The following is a 27,710-nucleotide window of genomic DNA, read 5'->3' as shown; positions in this document are numbered from 1 at the left end:
TGGTGGCCATATTAAATGTCAGATGAGCACTATTTTTATTTAGGACCAGCTAGACATCAAAAGAAGTATTTTAGTTTGGTCCCAGGTGGCCATGTCGTCTAAGGCAATTGCCTTTATGTGCTGAAAAATGGTTTTAAACCCATAACAACAATAAGAATTCTTTTAGTTAAACTCCATGGTGATATAACCATTAATGCAGGAAGTGTAGCAATAACAAAATTTTCTATATGGCTGCCATGGCAGCCATATTGTAAAAAATTTCATTTTTGATCAACTAGGCATCAAAAGAAGTCTTTTAGTGAAAAGCCCAAATTTGATATGATGATCAATTCAGGAGTAGCAGCAGTAATAAGAATTTCAAGATGGCTGCCAATGTGGCCATACTGGACATGATAACAGCATCATTTTGATTTTTGGATCAACTAGACATAAGTCTTTCAGCGAAAACCCAATGCAGATATGATCATCCATATGGGAATAAATTTTCAAGATGACCACCATGGAAGCCATTTTGTACCTCAAATCAGTACTATTACCAACAACACAGCATAGGAAGTGAAAAACCCATGTTGGTAAGACCATCTGTTTAGGAGAAGTAGCAATAACAAAATTTTCAAAATGGTTGCTATGGTGTCTATTCCGGATGTCCAAGCACCACCATTTTCATTTAGGACCAACTTGACCATGGGATCAATATGCATTTAAGGTTTCCAGCAATCCCCCAAGTAGTTTAGGAGAAGTAGCAATAAGATTCTTATTCTAATGGATGGACAGACATTGGACAACAGACACTGGACATAAGCTCTTCTTGTCCATTACCAGTAGAGTTAATATTCAGTTCTATAAATAATACTGTTACAGACAAAACTAGTGAAAGGTGGAAGGATAACACAAACGCCTAAGCAAAAGCAAATCTGGAAACTGACATATTTTCTGCACAGTATGTATGTATACATATATATATATATATATATATATATATATATATATATATATATATATATATATATATATATATATATATGAGCATCTACCAACACCAAAAATTAAGATAGTATTATTAAATGCACATAAAATGCAAGTCAGCAGATTACATACAAAGTTGAGTAATTATTATAAAATGTTTTGACAGAATATTCTGGAAATCAGATTGATTTTACCTGCCAGCCAGATCCACCAGGTTGACTATGGAAGTCCTGGTCATGTTTTGCCCCAGCTGATTTGGAGACTTCTGGACAAATGTGATAGCTACTATGGTATGGGCTCGACTAAAAGAAACAAATGGATCATAAGTACCATATTGGTTATATCACAAGATTTTGTATCCATCAATTTTCAGTACTATTTAGTAATTGAAGCAGCAATATCCGATTATCATATTGAGTACGTTGCATCATGCTTCTCACCACCAATGAAACATTCACAAATTAAGCTTTTGATAAATTTCGTGACAACACTGGGAATGTCATTACCTTACAGCGTGAATATGAATGTAACATGCTTGCAGCATGTCTACCAGTTATTTGTCTTAGGGTTTCATTACTCCTCGACACACAAAAATAAAGAATTCAGTTATGTTTCGGAAAGCTAAAATGTAGATATCATAATTAATGTTCTAACACAGTAATGGCTAATTATCATTGACCATAGGATTGCTATCCCAAATGTTATTTAAATTGATAGGTAGTATGACTGTTACTATATATCTGGCGTTTTACTTATCTCCCACAGTAACTCATACACACACTTATCTGTTTGATCATTCTTTCTCTAATACAGTTTGGTACATAATACAGTTTGGTACATAACACAATGTGATACATAATGCAGCCTGGTGGTACATAACACAGTTTGGTACATAACACAATTTGGTACCTAATGCAGCTTGGTACATAACATGGTTTGGTACATAACAGTTTGGTACATAATACAGTTTGGTACATAATAGAATTTGGTACATAATAGTTTGGTAAATAGTACAATATGATAGATAATAGTTTGGTACATACAACAGTTTGTTACATAACACAGTTTGATACATAACACAGTTTGGTACATACTACAATTAGTTACATATTACAGTTTGATACATAACACAGCTTGGCATATAATACAATCTGGTACTTAATGCAGCTTTGTACATACTACAGTTTGGTACATAACACAATTTGGTACATAATACAGTTTGGGTACATACCACAATTTGGTACATAACATAATTTGGTACATAATATAGTTTGGTACATAACACAATTTGGTACATAATATGGTTTGGGTACATACCACAATTTGGTACATAACACAATCTGGTACATACTACAGCTTGGTACATAATACAGTTTGGTACATAACACAGTTTAGTACATAATACAGTTTGGTACATAACACAGTTTAGTATATAACAGTTTGGTACATAACACAGTATGCAGTTATGGATGCCAATTACTGCATTAAAGCAAGATTCCTCCATATTATGTTAACTGAAATTTCATGCCTAACAATTTCATATGTGATGCCTAACAATTTCATATGTGATGCCTTATAGTTTGATATGTGATGCCTTATAGTTTCATATGTGATGCCTTACAAATTCATATATAATGCCTCATAGTTTCATATGTGATGCCTTACAATTTCATACGTGATGCCTTAAAATTTCATATGTGATGCCTAACAATTTCATATGTGATGCCTTATAGTTTCATATGTGATGCCTTACAAATTCATATGTAATGCACAACAATTTCATATGATTACTTATAATTCATATGTGATGCCTCAGTTTCATGTATGATGCCTTACAATTTCATATGTGATGCCTCACAATTTCAAATGAGATGCATTACAATTTCAAATGTGATGCCTTACAGTTTCAAGTGTGATGCCTTACAATTTCAAATGAGATGCATTATAATTTCAAATGTGATGCCTTACCATTTCAAATGTGATGCCGTACAATTTTATATGTGCAGCCCTACAATCTCAAATGTGATGCCTTACAATTTTATATGTGCAGCCCTACAATCTCAAATGTGATGCCTTACAGTTTCAAATGTGATGCATTACAGTTTCAAATGTGATGCCTTACAATTTCAAATGAGATGAATAACAATTTCAAATGTGATGCCTTACCACTTCAAATGTGATGCCTTACAATTTTATATGTGCAGCCCTACAATCTCAAATGTGATGCCTTAAAATTTCATATATGCAGCCCTACAATCTCAAATGTGATGCCTTACAATTTTATATGTGCAGCCCTACAATCTCAAATGTGATGCCTTACAATTTTATATGTGCAGCCCTACAGTCTCAAATGTGATGCCTTACAATTTCAAAGGTGAAGTCTTATAGTTTCAAATGTGATGCCTTACAGTTTCAAATGTGATGCCTTACAATTTCAAAGGTGATGTCCTACAGTTTCAAATGTGATGCCTTACAGTTTCAAATGTGATGCCTTACAGTTTCAAATGTGATGCCTTACAATTTCAAAGGTGAAGTCTTATAGTTTCAAATGTGATGCCTTACAGTTTCAAATGTGATGCCTTACAATTTCAAATGTGATGCCTTACAGTTTCAAATGTGATGCCTTATAGTTTCAAATGTGATGCCTTATAGTTTCAAATGTGATGCCTTACAATTTCAAATGTGATGCCTTATAGTTTCAAATGTGATGCCCTACAGTTTCAAATGTGATGCCTTACAATTTCAAAGGTGATGCCCTACAGTTTCAAATGTGATGTCCTACAGTTTCAAATGTGATGCCTTACAGTTTCAAATGTGATGCCTTACAATTTCAAAGGTGAAGTCTTATAGTTTCAAATGTGTTGCCTTACAGTTTCAAATGTGATGCCTTACAGTTTCAAATGTGATGCCTTACAATTTCAAAGGTGAAGTCTTATAGTTTCAAATGTGATGCCTTACAGTTTCAAATGTGATGCCTTACAGTTTCAAATGTGATGCCTTATAGTTTCAAATGTGATGCCTTACAGTTTCAAATGTGATGCCTTACAATTTCAAATGTGATGCCTTACAGTTTCAAATGTGATGCCTTACAGTTTCAAATGTGATGCCTTACAGTTTCAAATGTGATGCCTTATAGTTTCAAATGTGATGCCTTACAGTTTCAAATGTGATGCCTTACAATTTCAAATGTGATGCCTTATAGTTTCAAATGTGATGCCTTACAGTTTCAAATGTGATGCCTTACAGTTTCAAATGTGATGCCTTATAGTTTCAAATGTGATGCCTTACAGTTTCAAATGTGATGCCTTACAATTTCAAATGTGATGCCTTACAGTTACAAATGTGATGCCTTACAGTTTCAAATGTGATGCCTTACAATTTCAAATGTGATGCCCTACAGTTTCAAATGTGATGCCCTACAATTTCAAATGTGATGCCCTACAGTTTCAAATGTGATGCCCTACAATTTCAAATGTGATGCCTTACAGTTTCAAATGTGATGCCCTACAGTTTCAAATGTGATGCCCTACAATTTCAAATGTGATGCCTTACAATTTCAAATGTGATGCCCTACAGTTTCAAATGTGATGCCCTACAATTTCAAATGTGATGCCTTACAGTTTCAAATGTGATGCCTTACAGTTTCAAATGTGATGCCTTACAGTTTCAAATGTGATGCCCTACAATTTCAAATGTGATGCCTTACAGTTTCAAATGTGATGCCCTACAGTTTCAAATGTGATGCCTTACAATTTCAAATGTGATGCCTTACAGTTTCAAATGTGATGCCCTACAGTTTCAAATGTGATGCCCTACAATTTCAAATGTGATGCCTTACAGTTTCAAATGTGATGCCTTACAGTTTCAAATGTGATGCTTTACAGTTTCAAATGTGATGCCCTACAGTTTCAAATGTGATGCCTTACAGTTTCAAATGTGATGCCCTACAATTTCAAATGTGATGCCTAACAGTTTCAAATGTGATGCCTTACAGTTTCAAATGTGATGCCCTACAGTTTCAAATGTGATGCCCTACAATTTCAAATGTGATGCCTTATAGTTTCAAATGTGATGCCTTACAATTTCAAATGTGATATGGTCATGGTCAGTCAGTTTTATTTGAATGTTGGATATAATAAAATCTATTTGAAAAAGAAATTCAGAGAACATTTTCTTCCATTAGAAGACATATTTCCAGTTCAAAAAGGATATCTTGTAGCAAAATATGTTTCTCCCAAAAATACTTATGCAGTCACATTAACCATTAACATTATGAATTACTTCTGCTACATCCAGAATCCAGCCCTGCCAATGAATTGAGAAGTACTGTCTAGACAGTGTTCAGTCAAAGGGAAGTAACTCTTACAGATTACCTCCCATCAACCTGCTATGTGGCACTACTTTTAAGCTGGATATTGCCGGTTTTAATTTGAACACTGTCTGAGACAGGATGATCACTGTCGGGGATGGGCGGGAGGGATTTAAAGCGATGTGACCCAGTAAGTACTTCCAGAGAAACATAATATAATTTACTATAAAATTTCGTTTCTTCATTAAATACATTACCTAATCACATTAACATTAGAACAGGTAAGGTGAGGAGGAAATTCTGAACATCCAAAGTCTACATAAGCGTACCCTGCAGGGTGGAAAGAACTGTTGTTTTTTTAAAACAATTCTTTTCAGATTTAAAACCAGTTCTAGAACTAAGAATAAAATAAGAATAAGGTGCTCTTGTGTTACAGAATTTAATGAATGAATTGAATGTTACATCATTTTTAACAGGAATTAAAGAATGAATTGTAAGTTATATAATTTTTAACATGAAATAAAGAATGAATTGTATGTTGTATAATTTTTAACATGAAATATAGAATGAATTGAAAGTTACATAATTTTTAACATGAATTAAAGAATGAATTGCATGTTGTATAATTTTTAACATGAATTAAAGAATTAAATGTATGTTGTATAATTTTTAACATGAAATATAGAATGAATTGAAAGTTACATAATTTTTAACATGAATTAAAGAATGAATTGCATGTTATATAATTTTTAACATGAAATATAGAATGAATTGTATGTTGTATAATTTTTAACATGAATTAAAGAATGAATTGTATGTTGTATAATTTTTAACATGAATTAAAGAATGAATTGAAAGTTACATAATTTTTAACATGAATTAAAGAATGAATTGAAAGTTACATAATTTTTAACATGAATTAAAGAATGAATTGAAAGTTACATAATTTTTAACAGGAAATATAGAATGAATTGTATGTTGTATAATTTTTAACATGAAATATAGAATGAATTGTATGTTGTATAATTTTTAACAGGAATTAAAGAATGAATTGTATGTTGTATAATTTTTAACATGAAATATAGAATGAATTGTATGTTGTATAATTTTTAACATGAATTAAAGAATGAATTGAAAGTTACATAATTTTTAACATGAAATATAGAATGAATTGTATGTTACATAATTTTTAACATGAATTAAAGAATGAATTGAAAGTTACATAATTTTTAACATGAAATATAGAATGAATTGAAAGTTACATAATTTTTAACATGAAATATAGAATGAATTGTATGTTACATAATTTTTAACATGAATTAAAGAATGAATTGTATGTTGTATAATTTTTAACATGAATTAAAGAATGAATTGTATGTTGTATAATTTTTAACATGAATTAAAGAATGAATTGAAAGTTACATAATTTTTAACATGAATTAAAGAATGAATTGAAAGTTACATAATTTTTAACATGAATTAAAGAATGAATTGTATGTTACATAATTTTTAACATGAATTAAAGAATGAATTGAAAGTTACATAATTTTTAACATGAATTAAAGAATGAATTGAAAGTTACATAATTTTTAACAGGAATTAAAGAATGAATTGTATGTTGTATAATTTTTAACATGAAATATAGAATGAATTGTATGTTGTATAATTTTTAACATGAATTAAAGAATGAATTGAAAGTTACATAATTTTTAACATGAATTAAAGAATGAATTGAAAGTTACATAATTTTTAACAGGAATTAAAGAATGAATTGTATGTTATATAATTTTTAACATGAATTAAAGAATGAATTGTATGTTACATAATTTTTAACATGAATTAAAGAATGAATTGAAAGTTACATAATTTTTAACAGGAATTAAAGAATGAATTGTATGTTATATAATTTTTAACATGAATTAAAGAATGAATTGTATGTTATATAATTTTTAACATGAATTAAAGAATGAATTGTATGTTACATAATTTTTAACATGAATTAAAGAATGAATTGAAAGTTACATAATTTTTAACAGGAATTAAAGAATGAATTGTATGTTATATAATTTTTAACATGAAATATAGAATGAATTGTATGTTACATAATTTTTAACATGAATTAAAGAATGAATTGTATGTTACATAATTTTTAACATGAATTAAAGAATGAATTGAAAGTTACATAATTTTTAACATGAATTAAAGAATGAATTGAAAGTTACATAATTTTTAACATGAATTAAAGAATGAATTGTATGTTATATAATTTTTAACATGAAATATAGAATGAATTGTATGTTACATAATTTTTAACATGAATTAAAGAATGAATTGAAAGTTACATAATTTTTAACATGAATTAAAGAATGAATTGCATGTTATATAATTTTTAACATGAATTAAAGAATGAATTGCATGTTACATAATTTTTAACATGAATTAAAGAATGAATTGAAAGTTACATAATTTTTAACATGAATTAAAGAATGAATTGCATGTTATATAATTTTTAACATGAATTAAAGAATGAATTGCATGTTATATAATTTTTAACATGAATTAAAGAATGAATTGCATGTTACATAATTTTTAACATGAATTAAAGAATGAATTGAAAGTTACATAATTTTTAACATGAATTAAAGAATGAATTGTATGTTATATAATTTTTAACATGAAATATAGAATGAATTGTATGTTGTATAATTTTTAACATGAAATATAGAATGAATTGTATGTTGTATAATTTTTAACATGAATTAAAGAATGAATTGAAAGTTACATAATTTTTAACATGAATTAAAGAATGAATTGAAAGTTACATAATTTTTAACATGAATTAAAGAATGAATTGCATGTTATATAATTTTTAACATGAATTAAAGAATGAATTGCATGTTATATAATTTTTAACATGAATTAAAGAATTAAATGTATGCTATATAATTTTTAACATGAATTAAAGAATGAATTGCATGTTATATAATTTTTAACATGAATTAAAGAATGAATTGCATGTTATATAATTTTTAACATGAATTAAAGAATTAAATGTTTGCTATATAATTTTTAACATGAATTAAAGAATGAATTGTATGTTACATAATTTTTAACATGAATTAAAGAATGAATTGTATGTTACATAATTTTTAACATGAATTAAAGAATGAATTGCATGTTGTATAATTTTTAACATGAAATATAGAATGAATTGTATGTTACATAATTTTTAACATGAATTAAAGAATGAATTGAAAGTTACATAATTTTTAACATGAATTAAAGAATGAATTGCATGTTATATAATTTTTAACATGAATTAAAGAATTAAATGTATGCTATATAATTTTTAACATGAATTAAAGAATGAATTGCATGTTATATAATTTTTAACATGAAATATAGAATGAATTGTATGTTACATAATTTTTAACATGAATTAAAGAATGAATTGAAAGTTACATAATTTTTAACATGAATTAAAGAATGAATTGCATGTTATATAATTTTTAACATGAATTAAAGAATGAATTGCATGTTATATAATTTTTAACATGAATTAAAGAATTAAATGTATGCTATATAATTTTTAACATGAATTAAAGAATGAATTGCATGTTATATAATTTTTAACATGAATTAAAGAATGAATTGCATGTTATATAATTTTTAACATGAATTAAAGAATTAAATGTATGCTATATAATTTTTAACATGAATTAAAGAATGAATTGTATGTTACATAATTTTTAACATGAATTAAAGAATGAATTGAAAGTTACATAATTTTTAACAGGAATTAAAGAATTAAATGTATGCTATATAATTTTTAACATGAATTAAAGAATGAATTGTATGTTATATAATTTTTAACAGGAATTAAAGAAGTCACATATTTGTAACCGGAAGTGTATAATAACTGGTGCAGCTTTTGCATGGTATAATTGTTAAGAGGAATTATGTATGGATTTGTGCCACTTATGGTTTGGTCCTATGAGGTTTAATAAGATTTTTCAGCACATGATGTGATATAAATGGCAGCCAGTATATTTGGTGAAGGATCTGGAAAGACCCCAGGAAGAACCACCAACACCAAAAACAGCCACTGACAAGCGTCTCACATACCCACATTGCTTTAATTGAGAATCAAACTCACATGGACAGAGTGTGAGTGATCTATAAAGGCAAATGCCTTAGACCACTTACCTACCTCAGGTCCTCTACCGCTTTTGTGTTATATATTTTTTAACAGTTTTGTATACTGACTGGTAAAGCAGTTGCATTATTTAATATTTAACAGGAATTGTATACTGAATGGTAAAGAAATTGTGTTATTTAATATTTAACAGGAACTGTATACTGAATGGTAAAGAAATTGTGTTATATAATATTTAACAGGAACTGTATACTGAATGGTAAAGAAATTGTGTTATATAATATTTAACAGGAATTGTATACTGAATGGTAAAGAAATTGTGTTATATAATATTTAACAGGAACTGTATACTGAATGGTAAAGAAATTGTGTTATATAATATTTAACAGGAATTGTATACTGAATGGTAAAGAAATTGTGTTATATAATATTTAACAGGAACTGTATACTGAATGGTAAAGAAATTGTGTTATATAATATTTAATAGGAATTGTATACTGAATGGTAAAGAAATTGTGTTATTTAATATTTAACAGGAACTGTATACTGAATGGTAAAGAAATTGTGTTATATAATATTTAACAGGAATTGTATACTGAATGGTAAAGAAATTGTGTTATATAATATTTAACAGGAACTGTATACTGACTGGTAAAGAAATTGTGTTATATAATATTTAACAGGAACTGTATACTGAATGGTAAAGAAATTGTGTTATATAATATTTAACAGGAACTGTATACTGAATGGTAAAGAAATTGTGTTATATAATATTTAACAGGAATTGTATACTGAATGGTAAAGAAATTGTGTTATATAATATTTAACAGGAATTGTATACTGAATGGTAAAGAAATTGTGTTATATAATATTTAACAGGAATTGTATACTGAATGGTAAAGAAATTGTGTTATATAATATTTAACAGGAACTGTATACTGACTGGTAAAGAAATTGTGTTATATAATATTTAACAGGAACTGTATACTGAATGGTAAAGAAATTGTGTTATATAATATTTAACAGGAACTGTATACTGAATGGTAAAGAAATTGTGTTATATAATATTTAACAGGAATTGTATACTGAATGGTAAAGAAATTGTGTTATATAATATTTAACAGGAACTGTATACTGAATGGTAAAGAAATTGTGTTATATAATATTTAACAGGAACTGTATACTGAATGGTAAAGAAATTGTGTTATATAATATTTAATAGGAATTGTATACTGAATGGTAAAGAAATTGTGTTATTTAATATTTAACAGGAACTGTATACTGAATGGTAAAGAAATTGTGTTATATAATATTTAACAGGAACTGTATACTGAATGGTAAAGAAATTGTGTTATATAATATTTAATAGGAATTGTATACTGAATGGTAAAGAAATTGTGTTATATAATATTTAACAGGAACTGTATACTGAATGGTAAAGAAATTGTGTTATATAATATTTAATAGGAATTGTATACTGAATGGTAAAGAAATTGTGTTATTTAATATTTAACAGGAACTGTATACTGAATGGTAAAGAAATTGTGTTATATAATATTTAACAGGAACTGTATACTGAATGGTAAAGAAATTGTGTTATATAATATTTAACAGGAATTGTATACTGAATGGTAAAGAAATTGTGTTATATAATATTTAACAGGAACTGTATACTGAATGGTAAAGAAATTGTGTTATTTAATATTTAATAGGAATTGTATACTGAATGGTAAAGAAATTGTGTTATATAATATTTAACAGGAATTGTATACTGAATGGTAAAGAAATTGTGTTATTTAATATTTAACAGGAACTGTATACTGAATGGTAAAGAAATTGTGTTATATAATATTTAACAGGAATTGTATACTGAATGGTAAAGAAATTGTGTTATATAATATTTAACAGGAACTGTATACTGAATGGTAAAGAAATTGTGTTATATAATATTTAACAGGAATTGTATACTGAATGGTAAAGAAATTGTGTTATTTAATATTTAACAGGAACTGTATACTGAATGGTAAAGAAATTGTGTTATTTAATATTTAACAGGAACTGTATACTGAATGGTAAAGAAATTGTGTTATTTAATATTTAACAGGAACTGTATACTGAATGGTAAAGAAATTGTGTTATTTAATATTTAACAGGAATTGTATACTGAATGGTAAAGAAATTGTGTTATTTAATATTTAACAGGAATTGTATACTGAATGGTAAAGAAATTGTGTTATATAATATTTAACAGGAATTGTATACTGAATGGTAAAGAAATTGTGTTATATAATATTTAACAGGAACTGTATACTGAATGGTAAAGAAATTGTGTTATATAATATTTAACAGGAATTGTATACTGAATGGTAAAGAAATTGTGTTATATAATATTTAACAGGAACTGTATACTGAATGGTAAAGAAATTGTGTTATATAATATTTAACAGGAATTGTATACTGAATGGTAAAGAAATTGTGTTATATAATATTTAACAGGAACTGTATACTGAATGGTAAAGAAATTGTGTTATATAATATTTAACAGGAACTGTATACTGAATGGTAAAGAAATTGTGTTATTTAATATTTAACAGGAACTGTATACTGAATGGTAAAGAAATTGTGTTATATAATATTTAACAGGAATTGTATACTGAATGGTAAAGAAATTGTGTTATATAATATTTAACAGGAACTGTATACTGACTGGTAAAGCAGTTGCATTATTTAATATTTAACAGGAACTGCGTGTGTTTTTTTGGCCTAAAATTATAAACAAATGTTGTCACTGTCATTTTGATTATCATTCACAAACTACTTGCAGATGTCTTGGTGATTAAATTGTATTAAATCTTCACTGAATATCATCCATAATTTGTTTAGCTCTTGTAACTACATTATAGCTCCTCATTAAATAAAGAATTCAGTGATTTATCTATTTTTCAAGAATTTACCAATTTACATGCATTTTCTAGTAATTACCAAGCACAAATTTAAAGACCCAACAATCAATGTTCTTGGAAACATCAGGATCTCCTCCAGAAACCATGACCTGAAATACCAACATTTGTTTTGCAAAGCCATAAAATATCTGAACCGATGAAAATAAACAAATTCACAGTTCCAAATGTATCTTGATCTAACCTTCTGTTAGAGACTAAACATGTTTTCTAAAACATGAGAATACTACTGGCAGAAAGGCTTATTCAGTTTACATTTGTTTTGCTAGACACTGGTAACTGCAAAATGTACCTGCTGGTTGCATTCATGTTTGTTGCAGCCACAGTTCTGTTTCTTGTCCCATCATTTATCCTATTGTCAATTTCCTTGTAACTATTCACATCACTACTGGTCAGAGACTCAACTGAAATATACGGAGATAATAAAAGATATACAATAATAAAACAAAATACCACAAACCAAGTTACTGTTTGTGTGTACTTAATTTACTGTTTTGCAAGAAATTTACTTTAAAAAGAATAGACAGTTTTGCCATGAGTTTATGAACAGGTTTAAAATACTGTAGTATATGCCTATGTGGACACAATTGTTTTAATTATTCTAATAGAAATAATCACAAATATAATGACATTTATGCATGGATGTGGTCTGGTACTTTGAATAAAAAAATATGTGTGTGTATGACTTGGATTTTTAAAGTAGTTTTAACAATTTTTCAGTCATATTGCTATGATGTCTGCAGTGTGGCAGTTTATAGTGATGTCTAGCACTGAGGCATCATGCCTCAGACATGTAGCATGATGTCCCACCCAGTCACATTATCCTGACACCAGGTCGACCAGTCCTAACACTAACCACTTAATGCTGAGCACCAAGCGAGGCAGCTGTTAGTACCATTTTTGTAAGTTTTTGGTATAATTCGGTTAGGGATTGAACCCACAACCTCCTGAATCCGAGGCAGATGCTCTAACCACTAGGCCACCAGAGTGGTTGAATAAATAAGTAATAAAAGTAATTAATATTAATAAAGTAATTATATCAGATAATCCATGGATCCAAATAGTGCCACAGGCCTAGCAAACATTTAAATCTTTTTTTATTTTAAAAAAATGTATTTTTTAATGTAAAGACATAAAAGCAAATGTTGTCACAAGTAAATATCTTTGAGTAATTCACAAAGGCTGGATTGTAATCTCTTACTCAAAATGATATCTACTGAAGATGCACATGAAAGGCTGACTGCAATCAGGTATTACATATAACTCCTTCAATTAAGCCCATTTTAACAAACCAAAGATAGATGAAATGTGTTTGTTATAAGAGAGGTCACAGAGAAAAATAGATATGTAAAAAGATTACATTTAAATAGATAAGCACATCAAGACAATTGATAATACTTTGTTTTTGGTAGAAACCTGTTAAATCTATTTGTTATAAATTCCACTATTTTTAGATATGTTTAAAATGGATGATGATCCTATGGAAAATGTTATGTAGGCATGAGCAATTAAAGAAGTATCATTAACAGCAACTCTAGGACATCTATGACTATAACTTTATTTGTGTATTGCACAAGTTACCTACCCTTCCCTCTAAAGAGGTGCTGGACTATTTTGGACATTTTATAGAGACATCATACAAGAAGCAGCATTTTTTAAAGCTTAGAATGATTTTAAGGAAAAAGCTGTCTAACAATGGGACACAAAATTGTGTCTTTAACAAAACTGTAATAATAATATTAATAATGACCTTATTTAATGAGGGTAACACAATTAGCTAAGAACTAATCTACCTTGAGGCCCTCATACAAAGGAATTTATTTATTTTAGCTGCATCTCTGAAGCCACTGGATATATTGGATTTGGAAGAAGGAAACAGAGTTGGCATTTCTAACATCAACTGGAATACTATTCCAGAGCAGAGTTCCAGAGTATTGGAAACTTTTTTTAAAATAACTCCTTATTTGGTTTGGGAATTTTATACTGTTTGGTAGACATGGATCGCAGGTGGGGAGTATTACCAGGTAGCCTACACTGAAATAGTGATTGTAAATATTCAGGAGCACTATTATGGGATATCCTGTACATTAATTTGTCTTTTCTCAAACAGATTCAGTCTTTAATAGGTAATATTTTTAACTTACCAGCTAAATTTTCCTTGCTTTCTTTCTGGATTGATAGTAGCCCTAATGCTCTTTTTTGAAGATGTTCCCATTTTGCTATGTTTTTTTCATCTGAATTACCCCATACTGTATTACAGTAGTCTAAATAGGGTTGTATGTAACTGTTATAAAATAGTTTTCTGTGCCTTTCAGGGAGAAAATGTCTTATCCTACTGAGAAGCCATAAACTTGAATTGACTTTTTTACTGATATGTTTGATATGTTCAGTCCATGATAGGTTATTATCTACCAAAACACCAAGTAGTCTATCATGACAGACCATTTGCAAATTTTTATCCTTCCATGTCAGACATAGTTCATCACTATCAAGATTTGTCCTTCTTTGCCATGTTGAGATAAGTAATATTTTAGTTTTACCAGTATTTAACACCATGCCATTGCATGTGCACCAGTTTTCCAGTTTGTTTAGGGCATTCTGTAAAGAAATTTCGAGTTCATGCTTTGTGTTTTGGATGTGTGACAATGTTGTGTCATCTGCATAGAGATCTGTAGATGATATTGAGTCTTTTAGTAAAAGTGCTAGGTCATTAATAAATAAAATGAATAGTACTTGACCTAGAATTAAGCCTTGTTGTACTCCATATCTAACTGTTCCAGGTTCAGACAAAACATTATTTATGTACACATATTGTGTTCTCTCACTTAAGTAAGAAGTAAACCATCCAATTGTTCTTTCATCACATTGGTAGATTTTCAGTTTCTTCAAAAGGATTTCATGATCCACCATGTCAAAAGCTTTTCTGAAATCTACAAATACAGATCCTATTATTCTACCTCAGTCAAATGCTTGAAGCCATTTATCAATTAGGGAGATCAAGGCAGTCTCACAGGAATGTTTCTGTTTAAAGTCTGATTGATTAGGGTGTAACAGCAAGTGTTTGGTTAAATATGACATGAAAATGAGTCATGGACATGTTTTTCAATCAATTTTGACAAGTTTGGTAGTATTGAGATTTGTTGGTAGTTATCAGCGTCATCCTTTGAACCAGATTTGTGAATAGGAGTTACTTTTGCAGTTTTTCATATTTTGGGGACAGATGAGGTTGCAATACTTAAATTGATTATGAATGTTATACTATCTAAAATAGCAGAAGTAGAAGATTTAATGAGTCATGGACAAATCTGATCAAGTCCTGTAGCTTTCTTGGTATCAAGTTCACTGAGACATTTTTTAACAAAGTTTTTTGATACTGGTGGGATAGAGAAACATACCTCCTTAGAGATTTTGCTGTTGCAGAACCTTTTCAGTTCATTAAAGTTGTTTTCTATCACTGGTTCTTTTAACTTTGTGGTAATGTTGGTGAAAAAAATCATTGAAAACATTTGCAATGTCAGTGTCATCAGTGACTATGGTGTCATTTACCAGAAGAGAGTGAATTTTATTTGTCTGATCTTTGTGTGTCCCTCCAGTGAGTATATTGAAGACTTTCCAAATGGAGTTTGTGTTGCTCTTTTTGTTTTCAAGCAATGTTTGATAATAATGTTTTTTAGCTTTTTTAATCATACTTGTTATTTTATTTCTCCATACTTTATATTGTGCATGGTTTCCCATAGCCTTGAATTGGTCTCATGTTTTCATAGCATCTATGATTTCAGTAGTAAGCCAATTAGGTTGAATTTCAGACTTTACTCGATGTACTTTCAGTGGTGCATGCTTAGAGACTACATCCATGAATAAGGCAGTCCACACCTTCAGAGCTTCATCTGTCATCCAAATTTTGTATCATATTCCATGGAACTTTATATATATATCATTGAGAAAATATTCTTCATTAAAATGTTTGAATGTTTTGTAAGTGATTGTTTTGTCTGTATTTTTCTTATTTCTCTTGCATTTAACCTTTCTTGTCAAAAAAGTAGGATAGTGGTCACTAAGACCAACATTTGGTACATTAACACAAGCCACACTGTCTGGTAGGTTGGTATAAATGTGATAAATAAGAGTGCTCAATTTTTCTGTTACCCTTGTAGGCTCATTTATCAGCTGGTCTAGGCCTAATGATTCAATAAATTCCATCCAGTTGTTCCTTATTTGAGTATTGAGAAGGTCCTTATTTATATCTCCGAGTATATGTTTCTTTCTCCTGTGCTGGAACATTCTCGATTCGATATATGATTTTTCTTACATTATAGAAATTATGAACTAAAATGAATAATGATTTCATTTGTTTACACTTTATATTGCTAAAATATCTACAATCTGAAGGTAATTTTTTCAAAGAAAGGGCAGCAACCCTATATAATAAAAAATGAGTCACATTGCACCAGAGTGATTATTGCTTTGGGACGAATCAGCAAGCTGTAGTGACTGATACTCTTTTTATTTTGGCAGAAGTGGATGCTTTTTAAAAACTTTATTAAGATGACTTGAAACTGAAATACAATAGGTCATAGGTCATAGGTAAGTTGCTGGAATACTTGATTTCACTCCAAATCTCTTGCTGTCTCTGCATCCAACATTCTTGCCAGTGACCTTAAAAACTAGAAAGGGCAGCAAACTCAAATATAAGTTCTGAGTGCAGTACTATGAATTTTTTGCAATTTTACTTGTATTTCAAACAGGTGAGTGATTCATGTTTAAAAGAAAGTTTCATATATATATATATATGTGTGTGTGTGTGTGTGTGTGTGCTTAGTTGTGATGGAATATAGACTGGTGTGTGCAGGCAAGCAGACGGGTGCTGTTTAATACCCATGGACATGTATTCAAATCTACATAGAGTATAAAATAAAAATTCTCCAACCTGTATGACAGCATTATTTGTATTAAATATTAATCCTGCTTACTACTGTAAATAGAATCCAGGGATAGCACTTTCCATTCTGCCTGGTGTATAATTTTCAATAACCAATTCTATATACCTTGATTGCTTTCATAGGAATCCAGAATGACTGTAGATAGATGAGAATTAATTACTTGGTGGTCATGCAGTGTCTACTACACACGAGTGCATATAATACTGACCCAGTTGCATCATCATTTTTTGGTGATGTGTACTTAGTCATCATGGAATATGGACTGGTGTGTGCAGGCAAGAGGATGGTGCTGTTTACTCTCGGACCTTGGTTCGAATCTCCAAAGATTAAAGATTCTCTAACCGGTATGATAGTATTATTTGTATTAAATATTAATTATCAAGCATTCACCTTTAAAATCCAGGAATAACACTTTCCGTTCTGTCTGGTGTGTGTGTGCGTGTGTATATATATATATATATATATATATATATATATATATATATATATATATAAGTGTAGATAGAAAACTTCAACCCAAAAGTCAGAAACTTTGTATAACACATGAAGCTTAGCAGAGATAATGCAAACTTCTGATTATAAGGGTATAATTTTCCTATCAAACATTGGTGTATAATGAAGGATTATTTTTCTCATATTCCTAAATTAAATATAATTGTCAAAGTCAAAATAGACTACTGTAAATATTGATACATTTTTAAAAAAGCAGAATATCCACTGAACATTTCTTAAACTAATAATATAGTACAAAACATTAATTTAATCTTATAAAGTAGGAGCAAACTCTAACTTATTTAAAAAACATATCAGCATTCAGAGAACTGCGGAGACTCTAAAAGTGTCAGAGTTTCTATTCTAAACTGGTTTGCGGAATAATACGAATGAGAACAGATAAAAATAAAAGTCCACTAATCCCTATGACAAAATGCGATAGACAAGAAAACATCAATTTATATTTGACAAAAAAACACAACAATGACATGATTTTTAAAAAACAGCAATTACAACAATGGTAATTTCTAATAAGAAAATTACACAAAAATCCCTACCATGTAGGTAAACTGATCAGTACAAAAAGTCCTGTTTGTGGAAAACTAACTTCTGCTGCTGCATGTTTTACGAAGGTGTTGCATTATTGTGAAAAGAGAAGGTCATATGGATAAAGATAGCAGTTATATAATGAACCACACATATTACACATATATTCATTACACACACAAATGTAACAAATAGTCCTCAACCAACTGACTGGTATTAAAGCTTACTACCTTTTCAGAGCACCTGAGATACAATACATTTATACATGAAGAGAGACAGAAGGATGCACTAAGACTTTGCATTTTACATTGATTATGATGCCTTATTTTAAATACCTGAGGCAAATTTCTCACACAGAGCAATATCCTGTACAGATGTACATTACAACAATATCATTTACCAAAAAAGTCTTTAGTTGACTGACCCGAAGTCTATGTTTTCTCTGTACATATTCTTAAAGAATTTGAGAACCGTATCATTCAGGCATGTAAGACGGAAAGACTGAAATGAGAACACTGCAGCAGCATATGCTAAAACTCAAACCATGGAAGTAAAACATTGCAAGTGTTACCTGTACAAACATGTAAGTTCTAAATTTTGACAATCTTACTTCAATTCGTATTATCTACATCTTTTTAAAAGGTTTATGTTTGACACAGTTGACGGTTTGACTTTCCTTGTGATGAAACATCCATAGCTTAATGCATGTATATTATTCATTTAAATCTGTACTGAACTTTCTAAAGATCATCTTTTGATAAAACACATTTTTAACCACCAAGACAAATATATACTTCATCATGATATTGACAACATATAGACTTGACCATAATGATAATACAAATACTTCTCTGGAATGATTACATATAGACTTGACCATAATGATAATACAAATACTTCTTTGGAATGATTACATTTGGACTTGACCATAATGATAATACAAATACTTCTTTGGAATGATTACATATAGACTTGACCATAATGATAATACAAATACTTCTTTGGAATGATTACATTTGGACTTGACCATAATGATAATACAAATACTTCTTTGGAATGATTACATTTGGACTTGACCATGATGATAATACAAATACTTCTTTGGAATGATTACATATAGACTTGACCATAATGATAATACAAATACTTCTTTGGAATGATTACATATAGACTTGACCATAATGATGATACAAATACTTCTTTGGAATGATTACATTTGGACTTGACCATGATGATAATACAAATACTTCTTTGGAATGAATACATATAGACTTGACCATAATGATAATACAAATACTTCTTTGGAAAGATTACATATAGACTTGACCATAATGATAATACAAATACTTCTTTGGAATGATTACATATTGACTTGACCATAATGATAATACAAATACTTCTTTGGAATGATTACATTATAGACTTGACCATAATGATAATTCAAATACTTCTTTGGAATGATTACATATAGACTTGACCATAATGATAATACAAATACTTCTTTGGAATGATTACATATAAACTTGACCATAATGATAATACAAATACTTCTTTGGAATGATTGCATATGATATATTCCTGTTTAAAAGATAACTGTGTTTTTAAACTGTGCATGAAGTAATGAAGAAATTACCATAATCACATGGCTAAATTAGGAATAACAAAAGATTAAATCTAGGTTACAGTATCTTTTATGTACAGTCTATAGTCTATAGTTTTACCTGGACCCTTTGTGCCTTAAACCCTTATATCTTTAGGAATAAATGCACAATATTGCTCAAATCTGACTGAGAATGATTCATTGTTGTTTTAAAGATATTTCTGAAGTTTTACACCAACAATCTGCACCTCCATGCAAACACTACCATATCCATTTTTATTTGCAAAAACGTACCAGCCACAATGGGTCCGAAAGGAATCTAGAGTCTCTCATTTGGTCTCACATGTATTTAGTAAACCATTTCTTTACTATGATGTCACAATAAATAAATTATTATAAGTCATTCAAATTCAATTTTTTTAAATTTAATAGTTACATAAATCCAGGATTAATTTTTGGAATCTTTTGCAACTGACATAAAGTGAATGGAATGTAATTTTTAACATACCAGTTGCAATACATAAAAGGTGACAATCAAACTACAGTATTTCCACTGTCAAAGGGCAGGGATCCAACTTGAAAAACTGTTGAAAATATGGGGCAGTCTTATAATTGGACAGGGCCATTTCAAAATCAAATTTGCCAAACTGACTCTAAGTGGGTGATTGATTTGTCAGCTGACTTGGGATTAATAACTGAGAAATACGATAATTAGTTTGATATCTGTAGTTAATAATCATATGTTTTTCTACCAATTCTTTCTATACAGAGGAATTCATATTCAATAAATTATGCAGAAAATCTTTATATACTGGGCAAGATTATCAATATAAATTTGGCATTAGAGAAATTGAGAACATCTGTGCTGGTTTGATTGTCAGTAATATTCATTTTATAAGGAATGAAGCACTCAATGTGGGACAAAGATGTAATATGCCACAAAAAATCCTCTAGTGATGGATTGTCATCTAATCAGATCTCAATTCATCTACAATTACAAGGAATGAATTTATCGTTAGTAACCATGAAAACAAGTGTAGTTACCATAGAAACCCATTTTTGGATGCTGCCTGACCTTGAGACCACCTTTTACATGCATTGACTCAGCATTCAGGAGATCTCTCACCTGCTCATTGTAAATCTCCAACATGCTGACCATTACCTTAAGAAAAAGAAATTTCAAAGGATCTTTGAGAGACTGAAAGCATTTTGTCTATAAACCCCACTTATATGCCCACTTATAAATCAGTCAAACTGCAAACAACAAAGACCCTGATCTGCCATTACACAATGCACCATCAGATCAGGGTCTATTTGTTCTACTGATTACTCCAAACAAATTTCACATACCCAGATCTTCCAGTGCATTATGCAAAGACAGATCTGGATCCATGCAGTTTGCAGTTCAACTCATCTTATAAGCAAGTATATAAACTACTATAAAACCAGAATTATTTTAAAACTTAAGTAGAGTCAATTTCTTTTATGATAAATAATTGTTTAGATGTGCTCTTTGGAAATGGATACTGTGGGATTAGGTTACTATAAAAATAAACAAATCTTGCAAATTTACCTTTATTGCTGAACGTCAGATTCTACACTAGTAACTTGACTAAAGTTGTTTTGGAAGCTTGCCATATCTAGCCTGAAGAATGTTTCTGACCCAAGATGACACCCAATACAATCAATAATGTACTCTGTTTGATGAATTTGTCTTTACAAAAAAAGTAAGTAATTCTGAATTCTTTGATGGTTACCATAACATTGTATTTAAAAGCCAATAAATGTATGTGTTATTAAGTGCCAATAAGTATCTTTGCAGGATGTTAAGTCACAGAACAAAAGTGTGTTACATCCATGCGTCTCCTAATGATCTATATCATAACTAACAATGTTACAACTCTTCATTTAATAACTCCTGCATTCTGTGGATATCTTTCAGAAAAATGGTAAAAGTTTAGTTCAGGAGCCAGGTAAACAAAATATCTTATGGATTTTTATACCTCATCTAACACATAAATCTTCTACCATTTAAAACTGATGGTGACTGAGACAAACTTTAACTCTAAACAAATCACTGTGTATTCAGTATTCAATGATAATAACCTGGTAGTCTTCATTTTCTCCAGCTGTTTCCCTTTTTTCCTCAATGCCTTTAAAAAGTTCATCACAGAAGATGGGTACTATGCCTTTATTGGCTCCATATCCCACCATGGAATACGACTTCCCACTACCAGTCTGTCCATATGCAAACAGGGAACAGTTGTAACCCTTCCATGCATTGTCTAAAACTCCTCGTCCCAGGTCATCGAAGACACGACGCTGGAAAAAAATGAAAAGAAGTTTAATCATTTGCACAGGACAAGAAATGTGATACTATCTACAATAATAATTTGTTTTTAAAACTCCTTCAGACATATTTCTTGGTTTATGATGCATTCTGATCAGGATCAGGCCACATGTAATGCCTCTGTGCTGGTGATCTGATTTTTCCTGTTTTCATTCTGAACCAATCAAACGCTGTGAAGATGAATAGGGAAAACCTCATAAAAATACCATCATTCATGCAAGTGAAGTAGTGATAACAAGATTTTCAATATGGCTACTATGTTGCAGTACTGGGGGTCAGAAAAATAGCAGCTACGTACTGTACTGTTATAATTAGAGTCACCTTGACTGTTTTAGTGACCTTTCGAAGGACCATTTGTTCAGGAGAAGTTGTGGTATACATGTATAAGATTTTCTGGATGGCCATCAAGGTAACCATTTTGAAGGTTAGGTCTGCATCAGCTTGGATTCAAGTACAATGTAATTGGTGTCATTGAGTAATTAATTATAATTACACTATTCATAGTTGTATTTGTAATTGGACACCACTGATATGGTGTAACTGTAATTGTAACTGAAGGTCTAGATTTGTATCAATGCGCAATTACAAGTCAATTACAAGTCAGTTACAAGTCAATTACAAAAGCAAAGATGCATGTGTGTCAGTGTGCGATTTGGAAATTTAATCGGAGCTTTAACAATTTTTCAACAGAAACAAAGATAAATGTTTTTTCATTCCAAACAAATTATAACAATTGAGAAAATTATACATGTTGATTTTAACTGCCAAGTGTTGGGCAAATAAATTGAATTAACATAGAATAAGCAGGAAAGCTAAATTTTAGACAAGAAAACTGTGTATATAAAATGATTATAGTTAGTATACTGTGGGATTCAGACTTGAGAGCAACTACAACATAATTGGTGTAATCGAGGAATTAATTACAATTACACTGTATTTGTAATTATTGTAATTGAACAGCACCAATATGGTGTAACTGTAATTGTAACTGAAAGTCATAACTCTGAGTAACTGAAACTGTAATTGACAGCTGTAACCATATTGTAATTGTAATTGTAACTGACAAAAGTAACTGAACCCAAGTCGTGTCGGCAACATAGTAATATGGGCAACACTTCATGAAAGAAGGTTACTTTTATTGTTGAAATGTGAATATGACCAATCCTTTAGAAGAAATAGCTGTTACAAGAATTTTAAAATTTTGGGAATCACACTGTCTTAATTTTATTTATGTTGAGTCCAACTACAAACAATGTAGACTCCAATCTGCTATCGCATAATGCACCTAGCAGATCAGAAAAGATTATGCTGTTTTGTTCTACTGATTACTCCTAACAAACTGCACAGACCCAGATCTGCTGGCACATTACGTAATGGCAGATCTGGGTCTGTGCAGTTTACATTTGGACTCAACCTATAAAAAAGTAGGTTGAACAATACAACTATGGGTAAGGACAATTTGTATTCAAGACAAATCAGAGTCGTCATAAGAAATCTTTAAGTGAAAACTCACTGACTCAGATTTGGATTATCTGGCACTCGGGAAAAGCTGCACCAATATTACTTTCAAAATGGCCCCAATAGTGGATCTATTGGAAGTCCAAATGGCACCATTTTGATTTAGGACCAATTAGACATTATAAGATGCCTTCATATGAAAATCCCATGTCAACAAAAGCATGCATTCATAGGAAATGGCAATAAAGAGATTTTAAATACGGCTGCCATGATGTCAGAGTGGTGCCATTATCATTTAGAAACACAAGACATCAAAAATGTCTTTTGGTTAAAAAAAACCCATTCAGATAAGACCCATCTGTTCAGGACAAGAAGCTATACCACAATATTCAAGATGGCTACTATGGTGAAACCATTTTCATTTAGGACTAACTAGACCATTGGATGAATTTGAAGCTTTTCCTGGCCTTACTCCAAGTAGCTTAGGAGAGGTGGTGATAACAAGCTGATCAGGTAATGGAACAACTAGCCAATGCACAAGCTGCAATTGTCTGTGACCAGTGGAGATAAGAAACACTGATAAAAAGAATAAACTTTGTGATAAATGACAACCCTAAAAATACATGTGACATCTTACAATAAGGAAAATTGTTTGGAGAATTCTGGGCAGCCTGTATCACACAGTTGAATTTTTTAGGCTAATCTCTTGATCGAAATGACAACAAAATTATTACGCCAAAATATCTCATATACTTTATTTTTTGAAGATTACTCAAGAAACAGAATTGTGTCAAGACTCATTACAGTTATACCTTGCACGTTTTCAAATGTTCCACTAAAGTTAAAATGACTAGACTATAGATTTTTAAAACAATGGATATTTTTTTGGGGGGGGAGGGGGCCTGTGGGTAATCGGTAGCTTTTCATGCCTGGTAAAAAAGTTAACTCAATTATACTATTAGCACTGAATGTCAAACTGGAGGAAATAAAATGTCAGAAGATGAAATGCTTGGTTTGGTGGGTTTGATACCATTTTTCAGCACATGACTTGATATCCATGGTGGTCAGTATATTTGGTGGAGAATCTGCTGGAAAGCCATATAGAATGAGCCGAGACTTGAAACCATGCGGATAGAGGTGAGGTACGTGTGAGCGATCACAGGTACTATATGCCAATGATAACAAGTGTGCTTCATGGTGGTGTACTTGTAGGTCTGGTATTGTTACCAACTTTGCAATGGATTTTGACAAACTGTTTATAGCATTCCCTTACCTTCATTATAACAGTTCCTGTTATAAGCCCTGTATGGTCATGGATCACATTTCATCAAGTGGTAGTAAAATTATATGCATCATGTATTTTTTATAAGTCAGCCTCACTATAAGTTGGTCTCACTATAAGGTAGTCTCACTATCGACCTCACTATAAGGCAGTCTCACAATAAGGGAGTCTCCCTATGAGGCAGTCTCTCTATAAGGTACTCTCACTATGAGGCAGTCTCACTATAAGGTGGTCTCACTATAAGTTGGTCTCACTATGAGGCAGTCTCACTATAAGTCGGTCTGACTATAAGGCAGTCTCAATATAAGTCACTTTCACTAAGTCGGTCTCACTATGAGGCAGTCTCATTATAAGTCAGTTTCATCTCACTATAAGTTGATCTCACTATAAAGTAGTCTAACTATAAGGTCGTCTCACTATAAGGCAGTCTCACTATTAGGCAGTACACTCTATGACTCTCATGGACAGTGTAATTATAATCAGAGAGTACTGTATATTTCACCTAATGGAATCTCTTTTTGCCACAACCCAGTTCACAATATTATTCATACATTCTGTTTAGGGGCCCCGTATGGCTGAGAGGTCTAAAGCACTCACCGTTCTGGATCACTGTCATCTCACCTCTGTCTGCATGGGTTCGAGTCCAAGGCTCGGCTGGTGTGGGTATGTGGGAAAGCCTGCCAGTAGCTTATCGTGTGTCGGTCACGGTTCTTCCCTGGGTTTTCCAGGGTTCTTCCTCCACCAGTTATACTGGCCGCCATGTATAGCCTATCTTGTGCTGAAAAAATGGCGTTAAACCCTGCAACAACAACAACAACATTCTGTTTAGTATTCCATATTTCATTTTTTCAACAAAATCATCTGACAGATTTGGATTTTGAGTTCAGTTCAATACCTTTTATTTCAGAATGAGAAACTGACAAATAATACCTGTCAACCCTACAAGTGCACACATTCATATTTCCCATGAAAACAAATTCAAGACTGAGCACTGTACAACCTACCTAATCAGCATATTGTAAGTGCATTCTTGCTAATCACCTTATAATCCCAGATTGAGCACTGTACAACACACCTTATCAGCATAGTGAAAAAGCATTCTTGCTAATTACTTTATAATTCCAGATTGAGTACTGTACAACACACCTTATCAGCATAGTGAAAAAGCATTCAAAGACAATGCTAATTACCTTATAATTCCAGATTGAACACTGTACAACACACCTTATCAGCACAGTGAAAAAGCATTCTTGCTACTTACCTTATAATTCCAGATTGAACACTGTACAACATACCTGATCAGCATACTGAGTTGATGCTGGTTCCATATAACCATCTGCTAATTCATTGAACCCGTCATGTGACCAGTATGAGTAATCAAAGGCAAATCTCTTTGGTTCAGCATCCATATTCTCAGGATTGAAGATTTCTGTGCTGTTCCCATGCATTTTGATGATAAGGATAGAATTGCGCCCCTTCTCTCGTGAATTGTGTCCATAGTTAAGGAAATATTATAACAATATATATGCAGCAGTTACAAATCTCTGTTATCTTTTTTTCATAACAAATCTATCCAGTCTATGATGACAGAATGATTTTCTCTTCATGCAAGGATACATCAAACCAGTGTTACATATTATGCATACATACATACATACATATAACATACATACATACATGTACATACATTATACATACATACATACATACATACATTATACATACATACATTCATACATATATACATACATAAATTCATATATACATACATACATGTACATACATTATACATACATACATACATACATTATACATACATACATACATTACATACATACATTAATATAACATACATACATACATACATACATACATATATTATTATAACATACATACATACATACATACTTGAAGGCTAATATGCATTGGTGAGACTTACTTTACTTTTTTTTATCCTGATCAACCTTCAAATACCACGAATTTAATCTATTGCAAGCATATTTATTATGTCCTTGGCAGTGATTTGTCGCTTACATTTAGACATTTTTTACATAAACCTAAAATAAAGTGTTTATTCTTTGAAATATGATTATGGTATGATTCTGTTTTTATTATGGCTATAGTGCATAGTAAATAATCGCATGCTGTCCCAAAAGGGATATTTTTAAGCTATAAAACGGGTATATGAAAATGTATGTTAGCAGCAATGTTTCCTTTTGTCTATTTTCAGAGTAATTACAGTATACAAATATATCTTTCATTCATGTATCTTGCATGCAAAGTTTGTAAAGTGTTTCGTTAAAAGTCATGGTGCAAATTTGTATGGAAAAAAGCAACAAAATTCAGCAGTAGTTATGAGAGGAAAACTGAAACTCTGTGGGAAATACATTAGGTGAAGGGTTGTTGTATTATCATGCTATATGAACTTTTGATATGAAAGTAATGGGATGCCGTTGTCCTCAGTGGAAATTTATGATGGACTGAAGCGTGTTTGGTTATTAGAAGAATATTTAACATGGATGGGAATCATTGTTTGAATGGGAAATTTAATGTTGATTGTATGCTATGAAAGAAAGGGACATTTAACATTGGTTTACATATAGACAGACAAACACACCGAGACGGACAAAAACCACTATTACAACACATGG

General features: G+C 30.6%; 1 protein-coding gene across 1 annotated transcript in view; it reads right to left on the bottom strand.

Annotated features, from left to right (window-relative positions):
* LOC149776577 (kinesin-like protein KIF28) overlaps window positions 1-26,544 on the bottom strand; it is a 132,079-nt gene extending 105,535 nt beyond the window's left edge. The window contains exons 1-5 of the mRNA XM_089941058.1: window positions 26,355-26,544; window positions 22,076-22,291; window positions 21,014-21,131; window positions 12,684-12,795; window positions 1,161-1,268 (exon numbers count right to left, since the gene is read on the bottom strand). Coding sequence (XP_089797184.1) covers window positions 1,161-1,268; window positions 12,684-12,795; window positions 21,014-21,131; window positions 22,076-22,291; window positions 26,355-26,507 — 707 coding nt within the window. The 5' untranslated portion in view covers window positions 26,508-26,544. The remainder of the gene's footprint in view (window positions 1-1,160; window positions 1,269-12,683; window positions 12,796-21,013; window positions 21,132-22,075; window positions 22,292-26,354) is intronic.
* Between the last annotated feature and the right edge of the window lie 1,166 nt (window positions 26,545-27,710).

This window comes from Sinohyriopsis cumingii, chromosome 18, assembly GCF_028554795.1.
Source record: "Sinohyriopsis cumingii isolate HCF-2022 chromosome 18, ASM2855479v2, whole genome shotgun sequence".
Taxonomy (NCBI): Eukaryota; Metazoa; Mollusca; class Bivalvia; order Unionida; family Unionidae; genus Sinohyriopsis; species Sinohyriopsis cumingii.
The sequence above is the reverse complement of the archived record's forward strand: the minus strand, read 5'-3'. Positions and strand labels throughout refer to the sequence as shown.